Source organism: Amblyomma americanum, chromosome 2 (assembly GCF_052857255.1).
Source record: "Amblyomma americanum isolate KBUSLIRL-KWMA chromosome 2, ASM5285725v1, whole genome shotgun sequence".
Classification (NCBI taxonomy): domain Eukaryota; kingdom Metazoa; phylum Arthropoda; class Arachnida; order Ixodida; family Ixodidae; genus Amblyomma; species Amblyomma americanum.
The window spans coordinates 47,534,326-47,550,546 of NC_135498.1; the positions used below are offsets into that span (position 1 = coordinate 47,534,326).

Genomic DNA, 16,221 nt, shown 5'->3' on the forward strand with positions numbered 1-16,221 from the left:
CAGTGGGAGAGCCATGTCTGCATAATGCGGAATGAATTCCCTGTAGAATCCAGTCAACCCCAAAAGGGACTGCACCTGTTTCTTGGTGGTTGGCCTTGGTGCCACCTGTATTTTTTCTACAATATCGGGCTTCGTCGCTATCCGCCCCATCCCTATCTCGTGTCCGTGAAAGGACACAGATTCAAATCCGACCTCGCACTTTGTGGGCTTCACCATCAGGTTTGCCTCACGAAGTCTCTCAAACAGGGTTTCGAGTGCCATCAAATGTTCCTCCCAAGTGTCTGTGGCAACCAGAATGTCGTCTATGTAGTGGTGCACCTGGTGAAGACCACCCAGTACCTGTCTCATTAGCTTTGTGAACGTGGCCGCTGCAGTCTTCAGGCCAAATGGCATGAATCGAAACTGAAATAGGCCGTTAGCACATGAAAAGGCTGTTTTTTCTTTGGAACTTTCCTCCATAGGTATCTGCCAATACCCTTACGCGAGGTCGAACTTCGAGAAATATTTCTTTTGTGCGACGCTCGCAAACACCACATCGATTCTTGGAATGGGCTCGCTGTCAGGGATTAAGACGCTGTTGAGCCCCCTGAAATCGACACATAGTCGATTGGAGCCATCTGTCTTCTTGACAACTATGAGGGATGAGTTATAGGCGGACTCCGTGCACTCAATTATGCCCAGTCTAAGCATTTCCTCTACTTCTTTCTCAACTGATTTATGTGCTATCAGTGGCAAAGGGTACTGCCTGACGTGTACGGGCTGCTCGGTGGTCAGGCACAGCTTGCACGCAATAATCTTCGTCTTTCCGGGCAGGTCTGAGAAAACAGTGCCGTACCGCTCGAGGAGACACTTGAGTTGGGCCGTCTGTTCTGCATCTAGGGTGGGGTTAAGCACCGCGTCCTCTGGTCCCGTTGTCTTCCTTGTATTGAAAGTGGGCACTTCCCCTGCATCCGACTCCTCACTGATGACCATGCAGGAGATCATCTGGTCGGCATTAGCAGTCCTCTCTTCATATCTCTTGAGCATATTTATGTGGAAGATCTTCTTCTTTCCGCTCACTAGCAGCTCGTAGTCTACTTCATTCTTCTTTCCTGTTACTGGAAATGGACCCTTCCACTGCATAGTGAGCTTGTTCTTGTTACTCGGCAGCAGAATCAAGGCCCTTTCTCCTGGCCTCAGCTGTCGATTCACCGACTTTCGGTTATAAAATTTCTTGTACCTCTCTTGGAAGCATCAAGGTTGCGGTGTGCAATCTCGCAGGTTTCCTCCAACCTCTCTCTCAGTTCCAGCACGTAAGTGTACGTGGTCTTCTGATCAGTTTCCAATTTGTTATTTGACCAAAGCTCTCGAAGGATGGTAAGTGGTCCTCTGACGGCTCTACCGTACAGCATTTCAAATGGCGAAAAGCCCAGACTTGACTGCAGGACTTCGCGATATGCAAATAGCAGTGCTGGGAGGTAACGATCCCAATCAGCGGGTCTTTCTTGGCACATTTTTTCATCATGTGCATTGATTGTACCGTTGAAGCGTTCAACCAAGCCATTACACATCGGGTGGTATGGGGTTGTCAGCAGCTGCTTCAATGACATGAGTCGACTAACTTCTTTCATCAGGTCTGATGTGAAATTTGATCCCCGGTCTGTGAGCATTTCTTTCGGCACTCCGTAGCGCGAGAACATCTCTAGGAGCGCTTCTGCGACTTCAATTGTGTCAATAGTTTTGAGCGCAATGGCATCTGGGTACCTTGTCGCCATGTCTACCAGTGTGATGACGTAGCGATTTCCTTTCTTCGAGGAGGGGGTTATAGGTCCAATGATATCGACTGCCACTCTCTGGACTGGCATTTCAATGGTAGGCATAGTTCCAAGTGGCGCTTTCCCGACTTTTCCTTTCGGTATCGTCCTTTGGCATATGTCGCATGATCTGACATACCGCTTCACGTCGCTTTGGACGCCTGGCCAGTAGAATTCCTCATTTATTCTGTTGACAGTGTTTTTCACACCTTGGTGGCCAGCCATTATCGAATCATGGCCCAGACACATGACAGCTGGTCGCAATTCTTTCGGTATCACCAACTGCAGGACTTCCCTTCCTGAGCTGAAGGTACATTTCCTGTACAACAGGCCATCTTGGACGAGAAACTGAAATGCAGTTCGGCATTTCTTTCTTCTTAGGATTTCCCCTACCTTCCTGAAACAATCCGCAAGTGAAGAGTCGTTTCTCTGCTCCTGCGCTAAACTCTCGGGAGTCACTTTCAGGAGCTCCGCCGCAGGTACTTTCAGTTTGGTTGTCTTTCCCTGCGCTGCTTTTCCTGCTCTGGTCTGTACAGCTGACGAAATCATGGGTGTTTCGTCCCTTTTTCCTTCCACGGGCTCTAAACCGCCGTTGCCTTCGCGCGGAACTACGTTCGCACGGGTCTTCACAAGTATTTCCTCTTCACTTCTCCCCTCCGGGCCTGCGCCTTGTTCCATACTGGGCTTCCAATCGGCATCGGGATCGTCAACCTTTCTTACGCCCGTGATGTTTCCCAGCACCAAGTCATACAGGGGCTCATCTAGGCATTTTGCCACGACTGGTCCCGAATAGTACGGGGTAGAAATGCAAATCATTGCCTCCGGGAGGTAGCGAACCGTGCTGTCAACCAGCAAGACTGACGCCAGCCGACCAGTAAGCTCCTTTTCTCCAACCAGGCTCCTTCTAACTACGACCGTGTTTGTGCCACTGTCTCTCAACACGGTGATGCGCTGGCCATGAATTTCGCCCTCGACTACAGGCATCGACAGCTCGCCGACAGCTGCGTGCCTGGCTGTTTGACCTTCCGTCATCTCATGTTTGGCCTTTGTGTCCGTCTTTCGGGTATCCTCTGCGCTCATGTCAGCTTTTCTGGAATGAACGACACACGCGGCCTTCTCTTGCGTCCGAAATCGGCATTCCTCTGCTCGGTGGCCTCTCTTGCTGCAGTTTTGGCAGATTAACTGTGCCTGCCCTCTGCTTCCTCCAACCCTACAGTCCGCGGCGCGGTGTCCAATACGGTTGCACAAGAAACACCTCGAGGGCTGCTTAAATGTGCCACTTTGCACTCCTCGTTTTACCGCGTCTGCATCGCAACTTCTCCCGACGTCTTCGTTAACCTTGCCTAGGTTTATGTGGCCTTGAGCCTCCATGAACTGATCTGCATACTCTGTATAATCTTCCACTGTCTTCAACTTCCTCTCTTTTAGGATTACGGCCAACCTTGGGTGACAGCAGGACAAAAACTGCTCTCCAACCATGAGGTCTTTCAACCCTTCGTACGATTTTTCTACCTCGGCCATTTCCAGCCATCGTTCAAAGTAGTTCGACAATCTCGATGCGAACTGCTTAGCTGTTTCCGCATCATTGGGTTTGCCACCTCGAAACCTTTCACGGAAACCTTCTGCGGTTAAGCGGAACCTTTGTAGCAGCGTTTTCTTCACCTTATCGTAGTCTGTCGACTCTGATGCGGGCATTCTACCGAAAGCTGTTAAGGCCTCGCCCACCAGACAAAGGCTTAAAGCTGTTGCCCACTCGCTCTTATCCCATCTTTGTCCTACTGCTATTCTCTCAAAGCGATGCAAATAGGCATCCAAATCGTCACGCTTATCGTCAAAAGGAGCCATCAGCTTCCTTGGACACACAGCTGTTGGTCGTGGGGCCGTAGCACCCGACGCAAATCCTGTCGCCTCTGGTACGGCTTCAACACTAGCGTTAGCAAGACGCAACTTGACCTCGAGCACTTCTTTCTCCTGTGCCATTCTCTTTTCTTCTAATTCTGCCATTCGCTTAGCTCTCTCTTCAGCTTCAAGTGCCTCCCTTTGCGCCGACTCTTTTTCCTCTTTGTATCTCGTTTTCTTCATAAAGAGACATCGTCTCCTCTTTCGTGAACCCGAGCTTTTCGGCTCTCAACACAATATTGTGGAGGTCCATCTCTCTGGTTTTAGCACGAACACAAGCGTGTTGACATTAACGTTAAGACAGAATGACGAAAGTGGATCCTGGCAGGCTCGCCATTAATTTTGTCACTATCTGTCGAGAACGTGAGACAGAACCAGAGAGGTGTACGTCTCCAAAAACAAGATTTAATCAAACAATGCACATCAACTACAAAACTGAATAATAAAAAGGTGGTTTACATCACATCGATAAGCATGCACAAATCAGTCAGAGTTTCCACGCGCAGGTGGTGGTAAGAATAACACCAAATAGTTCTAATTAGAGTCTTTTGAGTCAATCTAGAATAATGAAAACAGTCCAATCGGTACTCAAAGTGGTTGGTGGTGAGGAATGTCGCTAGAGGAGACCTCGCCGGGGCCTCCGGAGCGTAGCCGAAGGAGCGTCTCAGACGGTCCGGATCGTTGCCGGGGTTGCGTCGGGCCCAGGAGGGCAGCCTCGGTGCGTGTTTCCTACACCGGCGTCAAAGCTCGAGTCTCTTTGTCTCAACTCGGGGCGGCCGCACGGAGGGGATGCCGTTGCATACCGTTCTCCTCTCCCCGCGGGTGCGTTGCGCCCATGTATCTTCGCGGCCGTGGATTCACACGCACTTGCGGTCTCCGGAGCCGTGCGCCCACGCCGTCTGCTTTTCCTCCGTCTCCACGTAAACGATTATTGCTTCCACACAGACGCGCGCACTTTGCACAGTCTGCTCCGTTCCCTCCCAGTGTCTATGTCGGTTTCGTCTGCTGCGTGCCGTGGTTTCTTTGGCGGTTTGACTTCTTGCCGCGGCGTCTCGCACTCACTCGTGACACTCCTGGAGGTCAATAAGGGAGGCCTTTATGCCGGAGCAAATGATGACAATGATAACGGTGGTGTTCTTGCTTATTTTACTAAAATAAATTAGAAGCAGGTGAGAGCTACCATAACTCGGTCAGCCGCTTACAGCAGCAAGTACACCTTCCTATCCTTTCCCTTCAGCAAATATAATCGATATCACTGACGCCCGCCATGGTGAGTTAGTGGCTTTGGCGTTCAGCTGCTGAGCCCAACGTCGCTGGACTGAATCCTGGGTGCAATGGCCACATTTTTAAGCGTGCAAAACGCGAAAGTGCCTGTGTGCAACATGATGTCAGCACACCTTAAAATATTAAACATTAAACCCCACACACCTTACCATACAATTCACATCAACAACAAGACCAATCAATCACATTATGATATGACTTTGATCTTAGAGTGTGTCAACATCATCATATGACACTCTCAATTCAATTCAGTTTTATTTTCTAGTAGTCACTGGATGACTTCCCAGGCCAAAAGCTACTTGACAAAAGCTCAACAAAGGACTTTTATTTGAGACTTTGACATTAGGGTGCTGACCTACACCAAAGGTTAAGAGAGAAATTAGAACAAAGTGCAAAAAGGTTTACATCGGCATGAAAATTAGCGAACATTTAGTGCACCTTTTCCAGGGAAGCAATGCCATAATTAAGAAATCCGAAGACCTACCTAATGCTCTCAGCACCCGGAGTACATGTGGTTGCCCGTGATCCTTCAGCTGGCCCCGAGCCTCCTCCAATCAAGGTCGTGATGCCACCAGCAATGGCCTGCTCAACCAGCTGAGGGCAAACGAAGTGCACATGGGTGTCGATGGCACCAGCTGTCACGATAAGGCCTTCACCAGCCACTACTTCTGTACTACAGCCGATGATGAGGTTCGGGTGTACTCCAGCCATTATGTCAGGGTTACCCGCTTTGCCAATGCCTACAATTTCATTTCCCTGCATTGACAGCATGACAAAAATAAGTCAAAAGACAACAGAAATAATTTCAGGCTGCAAGCAACTTTGGCTTCACCTGCGGGCATAAAATGCATCACCAAAGTACCATATAAATTCGTGCAAGGGCCACGCTCTTTTTTAATTTGAGTGTGAATTTTTACGACGTGGCCCATACACAAATTTAAAAAAAAACTTATCATCATATTTTTTTTTCTCAATTATCTAGCCCAAAACAGGGGGTGGAGCCCATACACAGGTGTGGCCCTTATACGTGATTATACCATATGTTAGATGACAGTTGTGTCACCATGCAGCTCCATATCTAAGCCTAAATACTCGAATCTAGACAGTGAAACTTAGCAAGCTCTAATGCCCAAAAGATTTATGCAAAGTTCAGCTTCATCTTGCGAGTGAGACTGATGATAGCACCATGCATTTCATTCATTACCTCATCCTAAGGCCAGACATTGAAGGAGCTGCAAGTTTAATTCAGTGTCTGGTTTGATTCTGCACATAAGTTTTTCACAATTTTTGCATGCATGTGGTGGGGTGCCATGTCTCTATAATAAAGTTTGCCTGATGTCATTGCATGCTCTGTAAAAAACATCATACACTCTTCCAAGCCTTTGCCAAGCCCTCGGCCATAGTGACACACCCTGACAACCAAAACAAAGTCAGCTGAACTTATTACAACACAGTTTCACATGAAAGCCATTTCTAGGGCCAATTTTAGCACATTCACATTGTTTTTGAAGCAGCTCAATAAAGAAGAGAAGAAATCAGCTCTGGTGAAAGAAATGCTTGCATAGATCTACCAATACACTACAAAAAGGAAATGACGAAGAAACCCGGTCTGCCAGCACAACTCAAACCAGGTTCATCTTTTTCAGTCCAGGTGAATCATATAGGTGCTGGCAGTTCGTGCACAGACTCCAAATTGCACAATGCCACTTCAAAGAGCAAGCACAATGGACATAAAGACTATAGGCGCATCTGGCACACGGAACAGACAGCCTGTCATCAAATGAAAAAACCTGGCATTCAAGAAATGAAAGAAGACAAAGAATATAGAGTGGCAGCTGCTGACATCCTCGAAGCACCACATGAACAAGAAATAAGAAGATATGTAAACTGGATACTGTGGCAACAAGAGCAAAAGTAACCACACCAAAGAAGTAGATGAAAATGAGAGCATGAACCTAACACTCAGATAAAGCATTTCAAATCAGAAGATCCTCGATACAGAAGGGCTGGAACAAAAACGTCACTGCACTCAAGCAGCTCACCAACACTGAAACTAGAACAAAGGACGAGCAATGACTAGCTGCATGAAAGGCATGCATTAGCAAGGAGGAAAGAGCCATGCAAGCAGCACACGATTAACAACAAAGAGCAGAGCTGAGCAACAGTGGCAGCTCACTGCTGCTGAGCACAAAATCACAGATTCAATCCTGGTCATATGGCAGCCCCATTTTGACGGAGGCAAAATGCGAAAGTACTTGTGCATTGAGATTTTTTGGATGCACATTAAGGAGTATCAAGTGTCTGATATTAATCAGGAACCCTCAACTAAGGCATGCCTCAGAACCCAAGTCTAGCTTTGGCCCCTGAAACTCCATTGAGCAGAATGAACAGAGCAGAATGAAGAAAGACGCAACTTTGCAAGAAGGTTCTATAACGCTAGGCACTTAGAACAAGTTTAAAAACTTTGAAGAAACAGATGATTCTGCTTTGATAAAACGTCCAGATGGACACCCACACTCGATAGGATGGTTCGACAGGATACTGGCAAGCTATCTCAGGAGACGAAAGTTCTGACTGAGAAATGTCAAAGCATGAGGGTCTCTAGCCCTAGAGACAAAATAGAACTAGCAGAGCTACTGAAGTTAATAAATGAGCGCAAGGTAGCCGACATAAGGAAGTTTAAATGGAGAGAATCGAGCATGCTCTAAAGAACGAAGGTAGCCTAAATGTGGCGAAGTGGAAACTAGGCATAGGTAAAAAACAGGTTTATGCGTTAAGAGGCAAAGAGGGTAAGGAGGGCAATGTCATTAGCAATATGGATAAGATAGTTAAAGTAGCCAAAGAGTACTACACAAATCTATACAGTAACCAAAGTAATCAGAACGCTAATGTGAGAGACAGTAGTGAACAGCAATGCGTCATCCCGTCAGTAACGAAAGAGGAGTAAAGAAAGCCTTAGGAGCAATGCAAAGGGGAAAAGCAGCTGGTGAGGCTCAGGTAACAGCAGATCTTAATTCATAAGAAAGAAGACGCCAAGGACTTGAAAAATTACAGGCCAATCAGCTAACTGTCCGCTGCCTACAAGGTATTTACTAAGGTAATCGCTAATAGAGTCAGGGCAACCTTAAGCCTGTTTCACATGCAGGCGAACCGCTCGCGAATTCCGCCGCCGCGGCGAATACACCCTCTCTCAAGTGGCGGAGGAAGCTCCAGCGGCTGGAGCGGCGAGGTTCGGGCAAGTTGGAAATTTTCGCGGCGGCGACGCGGCAGCACCGCATCTCAACCAATGACGACCCGGCGTTGCCACGTGAGTTTGTACGCCGCATGTACGAACTTTTGTTTAAAAAAAGAAATTGTATAAAGTGCTGTTTAATGCTTAAAACGCAAGAATTACATTTATTAAAACAAACTGTGAAAAGAATTGACAAAATAATGCTTTTATATTACGCTTTTTTGTGTCTGCAGGCCACCAAAACTGGTTGCAAGCGCATATTTTTTGCCAGCAACATTGGTTTTCGCAGCGGTGGGAAATGCGCAGCGGCGTTGCATGTGAAACGAAAGCCTGCGAACCGCTTCGCAGCGCCGCGCCGCTGTTCACTCTGTTCGCCAATTATTTGCTTGCATGTGAACCGCCCTTTAGACTTCAATCATCCAAATGATCAGGCACGCTTTTGTAAAGGATATTCCACAATAGATCATATTCACACTATCAATCAGGTGATAGAGAAATGCACAGAATATAACCAACCCCTATATATAGCCTTTACTGATTACGAGAAAGCATTTGACTCAGTGGAAACCTCAGCAGCATACAGGCATTGCGGTATCAGGGTGTAGAGAGCCCTATGTGAAAATACTGGAAGATGTCTATAGGAACTGCACAGCTACCATAGTCCTCCATAAAGTCAGCAATAAAATTCCAATAAGGCAGGGTGACACGATCTCGCCAATGCTATTCAGCGCCTGTTTACAAGAGGTATTCCGAGGCTTGGATTGGGAACAGTTGGGGATAAGAGTTAATAGAGAATACCTAATTAGTAATCTACGATTGGCTGATGACACTGTCTTGCTAAGTCACTTCGGGGATAAATTGTAAAGCTGGTTTATGGGGGTTTAACGTCCCAAAGTGACTAAGGTTATGAGAGATGCCGTAGTGAAGGGCGCCGGAAATTTCGACCACCTGGAGTTCTTTAACGTGCACTGACCTCGCACAGTACACGGGCCTATAGAATTTCGCCTCCATCGAAATTCGGCCGCCGTGGCCGGGATCGAACCCGCGTCATTCAGGCCAGCAGCTGAGCGCCATAACTACTCAGCCACCAGGCAGAGTGGTTATGGTGCTCAGGCAGAGCAGAACGATGGGTCTAAAAACTAACATGCAGAAAACCAAAGTAATGTTCAACAGTCTAGCAAGAGAACAGCAGTTCACAATTGGCAGCGAGGTGCTGGAAGTGGTAAGAGAATGTCTACTTAAAGAAGGTAGTGACCGCTGATCCGGATCATGAGAGGGAAATAACTAGAAGAATAAGAATGGGGTAGAGCATATATGGTAGGTTCTCTCAGTTAATGAATGGCAGTTTACCAATATCCCTCAAGAGAAAGGTATGCAACAGCTGTAGCCTATATTACCGGTACTCACCTACGGGGCAGAAACGTGGAGGCTAACGAAAAAGGTTCAGCTCAAGTTAAAGACAATTAACTCAGCCAGCTATGGAAATAAAAATTATAGGCGTAACGTTAAGAGACCGGAATCGGGCAGAGTGGGTAAGGAAACAAACGCGTGTAAATGACATCAGTCGAAATCAAGAGGAAGAAATGGGCTTGGGCAGGGAATGTAATGCAAAGGCAAGATAACCGCTGGTCCTTAAGGGTAACGGAGTGGATTCCAAGAGAAAGTAAGCGTAGCAGAGGGCGGCAGAAAGTTAAGTGGGCGGAGGAGATTAAGAAGTTTGCAGGGATACGGTGGCCGCAGCTGCAAAGTATAGGAAAAAACATGGGAGAGACCTTTGCCCTGCAGTGAGTGTAGTCAGGCTGATGATGATGATGATGAATATTTTAATCAGCATTTTCAAGAGTGCAGACAGCCTGAACATGAAGTCAATTGAGTATGTTTAGGTGAGAGCTAATTACATGACACTGTCCACCCTTGCTTTCGTTAGGTGGACAATAAAACTTAATAATGAGCTGAACATACAGTCAAGTTAAAGAAAACCTCCTAGACCTTTCATCCTCGTGAAGGTAAAAAAAGTGACAATGATTGCATTACTCCCCAATGCCTACAACAGCACTCAATTCCAAATCTACATGGAACTTTTCAATTATGACATAATACACCTACTATCACATTATGACATACTAAGAAAGTTCTTCATAATAGTTATAATTCTCCTTTCCTTAAGTAACATATAGCCACATACATCACATACCATACTTATTACTCATAATACCAAGTTAGAATACTTGAACTTAAAAGAAATAGACCCTTACTTTGCCGTGTGAATTTCTACACCCTCATCCAAAAGCACAAACTGTCATAGTTTGGCATGGGCCCAGGCACTGTACCACGCAATAGCTGACTAACGTTCACTAATCCGCTACTTGAATGCAGTTTTCGCATTTACTCGAATCCATCCACACATGAATTTTCAATAATGGCCGCATAAGGCTGAAAACACCTTTGGCTTTGACATGAAATGCATGAATTTGTAGAATTCAGCCGAGCTGTAAGAGGTCAAAAAAGCAGAAAGAATAAACGTTAACATAAAGGAAAACAAAACGGTCAGAGTTTTTTCTCTTCTATAAAATAAAGTGCGAATCAAATTTACACCAACAATACAAAATCTAATCCTGACAATGAGTTCATGCATAAGTGCCAGTAGTAAAGACTGAAAAGTCAACAAAGACATTTACACAAAAGTACAAACTGTAAGAGCCATAGTTAGGTAGTGCTACAAAAATCTGCAAATATAGAAGAAAAAAAAAACATCCACTGTACACTACCTTAATTCCAATGTCAGCCTTTACAACACCCAGCAGTGCATCAAGGATGAGGGCATTCGTTATGACTATGTCAAGGACTTCATCTGCGTTGCGGCCAGCTGCTTGACCCATGCCGTCTCGAATCACCTGCAACACACAAACCATGCGTTGTTTTGCACAAAAGGTGTCAACCAGCTGTACTAACATCATTTAAAATTTCTTTAATTTCAAAACTACAGACTCCTCATGTTGGTTTTATCAAACTCATCTCGCAAAGTAGGCTGCACTAACAACTTTTATCTTCCATAGGCCAGTAGAGGGCTCTGGTGTGCAACCAGTGCCGCAACACTAAGTCTGCGGGTCCGAGCGTGAGATATTCACACTGCCTCTACTGGGAACCATTGCATCAGTGAGGGCTTTTAGTGGACACCAGTACCGCAATGCTGACTCCGACGGTCCATGGCAAGCTTAGGAAAGAGAGGGATAGGGCCAACGCTTCCTTGTAGCTTGGGGACTACTGCCTCCCGTTGTTCTCGACTGCCCTTTTTATACCCTGCAGATTGAACCATTGGTTGAAAGAAGCCGTTAAATTCAAGGTTGGGTTGTTCGTCTCATCGCAGGCTGTTCTCACTTTTTATTTCTTCTTTAAGAGTGCAGGTGGCGCTGCTGTGGTACAATGCTATGAGAAAAGAAATGGTGTGGTAACTGTCGCGTGAAGTGCCAAATAAACTGCACACTTTAGGTGCTCAAGCTTGGTCACATTTATGTGCTGCAATGTGGAAAAAGTTATGAGGAGATGTAAGGCATAGTAATTGTTGCTCGAAGCCCCCTGCCCTTTCTCACTCAGTGATTTTAAAATTTACTGCCAGCAGTACTGCCTTTTTGCATCCACAAGTGGGAAGACATGCCTGAGATGAAACCCGAGTGTCTATAGGCCATGTAGCAATCACTGTAATACCCTGTGAGCATAACAATTATTTTGCCTGTTCTTATTTAATTTTTTTGATAGTATTACTAAACCATGCTATACAAAAAGAAGCACATTACTAAATCATGCTTCACTTCACTTCACTTCACTTCACTTTATTACCTTAAAGACCCCACTTTGGGGGTGTTACATAAGGGGTGGGAGTACAAATATGGGTTTAATATGGTTGCTTACATGATATTTATGAAATGCATATTTAAATTGTTCACAAAACTTGATTGGCAGGTGATGGCATCAACGTCGTGGGGAAGGCCATTCCAGTCTTTAGCAGTGCGAAGAAAAAAGGATGCGGAAAAAGTGACGGTGCGGGAGCGTTGGCATGACACTTGCAGTGGATGGCCGGTGCGATGAGATATGCGAGCGGGCGGTGTGATGTAGGGTGGTTGTCCGAGGGAACTGTAAAAAAACTTATGAAACAGACTAAGAGAAGCAATGCGACGACGATGGGCAAGAGTTGATAAACCTGACTGTCGTTTAAGTGACGATACACTGATGTCGTATGAATAGGCAGAATGAATGAACCTCGTGGCGCGATTTTGGACAGATTCTAGTGAACTGATGAGATATGCTTGTTGCGGGCTCCAGATAGCAGATGCGTATTCTAGTTTTGGTCGAATGAGTGATTGGTAGGCGAGAAGTTTAATACTTTGAGGGGCGTGCCGTAGGTGACGTTTCAAAAAACCCAATGACCGGTTAGCTGATGCGACGATGTTCGTTACATGAGAGCGCCAGGAGAGATCCTGGCACAAGGTGACACCTAGGTACTTGTATAAGTATACAGATTCTAGTGGAACGTTAGCAACGGAGTAAGAGAAAATATGGGGGTTACACCGGCGGTGAAAAGATACGAGTTTACATTTATTAGGATTAAGCGACATTAGCCAGTCATCGCACCAGGCATGCACTGTGTCAATGTCGTTTTGCAGCTGTGATTGGTCAAAGGTGTTGGAAATCGTGTGGTAAATAACGCAGTCGTCTGCAAACAGACGAACATTGCAAACCAGGTTTGAGGGTAAGTCGTTTATGTAGATTAAGAATAGGAGGGGAGCAAGTACAGAACCTTGGGGTACGCCTGATGTTACTGGAAGAGGGTTGGAACTCTGGCTATTAACGAGAACAAACTGGGAGCGCTTAGAAAGGAATTCTTCGATCCACAATAAGACGTTAGGATGCAGTTTTAGCATGGTTAGTTTTAGCAGTAAACGCCTGTGGGGAACTTTATCAAATGCTTTAGCAAAGTCTAGAAAAATAGCGTCAGTTTGTAAATTTAGGTCGAGGTTAGAGTGAACGTCATGAAGAAAGACGGCCAGTTGAGTTTCACATGACAAACCCTTGCGAAACCCGTGTTGTGAGGGATGAAAGAAGTTGATAGCGTCAAGAAAGTCCATGATTTGAGAATAGATGACGTGTTCCATGATTTTGCAAGGTATGCTGGTTAATGATATCGGACGGTAATTTAAAGGAGAATCTTTGTTACCGGACTTAAAGACGGGAATGACCTTTCCCACTTTCCAGTCAGCCGGAATGGAACCTGTAGAAAGCGACTGTGAAAACAATAACAATAAGTACATTGCAGAAATATTATTAGTGTTGCGCAGTATTTTGGAGTTAATTTCGTCGACGCCGGCCGATGATGAAGTTTTAAGGTGTTCAATGAGCGAGGTAATGCCGGCTTCAGAAAACGCGATAGCAGGCATGCTGGACTCTATATTGACGGCGAAAGTTGCAGTTGGTGGGTGAATTTCATTAGTGAACACAGATGAAAAGGCGTTATTAAAAATGTCAGCGCACTCAATGTCATCAGCTTCCTCTCCAGACTCTTTAGTTAGAGTGATGGTATGTGCCGGGTGCTCACTTATGACCTGCCAAAACTTTCTGGGATTGGAAGTCAACAATTTGGGGAGGTCGTTGTGAAGGAAAGAGTATTTTGCGTAGCGAATTTCTGATAGGTAGGTGCGTTCGGCTGTATAGTATTTTTCCCATGCGCACTCGTCGTATTGCTTTAATTTTGCCGCACGGAAAAGGCGCTTCTTTTTATTTTCGAGTCTTTTTATCGTTTTGGTATACCATGGTTTCTGGCGGTCCGAGTGGAAGCTTATTTTGGGGATGTATCTATCGGTTAGTTCGCTAACCTTTTTCTTAAAACGGGACCAATTGTCATTTACTGAATTATCGTGAAAAGATGCTTCAAATGTTGTGAGATATTGGTTTAATTCAAGACTAAAGGCTTCATAGTTTCCTTTGTCGTAGAGGCGAATAGTTTTGTTTTGATTCTGGCGTCGTGATGGGTGGAACTCAAATGTGGCGTGGATTACTTTATGGTCGCTGATTTCGCGTAGATAAGTGATAGATGAGAGGGCTTCCGGGTGGGTAGTCAGGATTAGATCTAGGATGTTTGCACCGCGGGTCGGTTCAGATACCACTTGAGTTAAGTTGAAGTTTAGGCAGACCTCGATAAAATCATTCGCTTCCCTGTTGCCGACAGCTGTCTGTGTCTGCCAGTTGATTTCTGGAAAATTGAAGTCTCCAAAAAGAATGATATGCGCTTTTGGGTATTTCCTCGTTAATTGGCTGATCACGTCGTTAAGAATTCGAGAGAAATCGGAGTTGGTATTTGGCGCTCTATAACAAACGCCCAGCAGTACGGTTTGGGGCGCAGCGCGACAAAGTAGCCATACTATCTCAAGGTCTGATGGAATATTAATAACTGTACACGAGAACTGATTGCTAACTGCGATGAAAACGCCTCCACCTCGAGCGGATGTGCGATCTTTGCGAAGAAGGTTAAAATTCGGTAAGTCAGCAAGAACTTCAGTATCGGTGATGCCATTAGTGAGCCATGTTTCGGTAAGTATCAGCAAGTTACTAGCAGATGAACACACAAGATTGGAGATGATTTCACGTTTCGGAAGAAAACTACGTATGTTTGTGAAAATCGCCGAAAAGGAAAGATTAGGCTGGGGGGTGGTAGGTACATGAGCGGCTGGGGGCTGGCGGCGCAGCAACCGCTATGGTATCTCTTTTACAGATTGCGATGGTTCGTCGAAGATATATCGTCGGGAACCGATGAACAGGGTTTTGTATCGCAAAGAAAAACGGTTAGTCTTGCTTTTGGCAAATGTAACTAGATGTTTGCGCACATTGCGAACGCGGCGTGAAAAATCTTCACCGACGGAGTAGTTAGTGTTCTTGAATTTGCGGCCATTAGCTAGAATTTCGTCCTTCGTTTTGAAAAGTGCGATTAGATGAAGCACATTATTCTGCATATGTCGCCCATGCTCTCTGCAATATGTGACAATGAATACGTAGCAGAGCTTGGTGCAGTTCACAACTACTGCTAACAAAAACAGAGCGGCACTGAACAGTGCAGCTCATTTTAAAGTATACTGCGCAAGCAAAAACACTCGAAATTGCAACCACACACAAAATAATGATGCAAGTTACTGTTCCTGTACAATGCTGTTGTCTGCTACCTCCTCATGCTGTACTGGAGCCAGTAACACCTGAAATCTGGAGTGTACAAGGAACTCGTCAGAGTATGCGTTGTGGTTTCTCTAAATGCAACTGTGGCAGCTGTTTCAAACTTAGTACTATACAAGACCACAGATGCTAAAGGAACTGACCTCCAATCTTTGAGGAGCCCAACTTTTTTTAGTGCAACTGAAAGGTTAGTGCCCACAGTGCCGAATTTCCTAACTGCTGCATAAGAAACCTCCCAAACTTTCCATCCTTATTGGCATGGAGATGCAACCACAACAGCTGCATCTGGAAGCAGCTGTACCTGAAACCTGGAAGCATAAAGGAACATGCATGCTCTGCCCATTGGCATGAATACCAGTTGACTGGGTAGGAAGGCACTGTAGAAATAATTTTTTTTTTCCATGAACTTGCATTCCGTAAACTTTTGTCCATGACTATACACAGGAATAACATAAATGATGTTTTTAAAACAGGCAGTCTTTGAGCTTCAGAAATGAGATGCACATATTCAACATAAAAGGCCTGTCATGATCTGATCTGAAATCTTGTACAAGTATTCAACCCAAACTATGTATGTGGCAACACATTTTTGAACACACAATGACATGAACGAATGTTGCCACTCTGGTGACCTGTCACTCCCACTGCTGCCACTGCAACGTGTGCTGCAAATCCACTGACAAAAATTTAATAACCAATTTTAATGAATAAATGGGCAGACTATGATGTCTACATGCCCTTTTTATGTCCCTCAGGTGTATAAGAAACACAAGGCAAGGCAATACACTCGTTGCTGTT

General features: G+C 45.4%; 1 protein-coding gene across 6 annotated transcripts in view; it reads right to left on the reverse strand.

Annotated features, from left to right (window-relative positions):
• Positions 1 to 16,221, reverse strand: part of LOC144121170 (urease subunit alpha-like) — a 111,272-nt gene that overhangs the window by 35,824 nt on the left and 59,227 nt on the right. For all 6 annotated transcript variants that reach the window (XM_077654192.1, XM_077654187.1, XM_077654189.1 and 3 more), the window contains 2 exons: positions 10,977 to 11,102; positions 5,461 to 5,732 (listed from right to left, as the gene is read on the reverse strand). In XM_077654192.1, the coding sequence (XP_077510318.1) occupies positions 5,461 to 5,732; positions 10,977 to 11,102 (398 nt within the window). The remainder of the gene's footprint in view (positions 1 to 5,460; positions 5,733 to 10,976; positions 11,103 to 16,221) is intronic.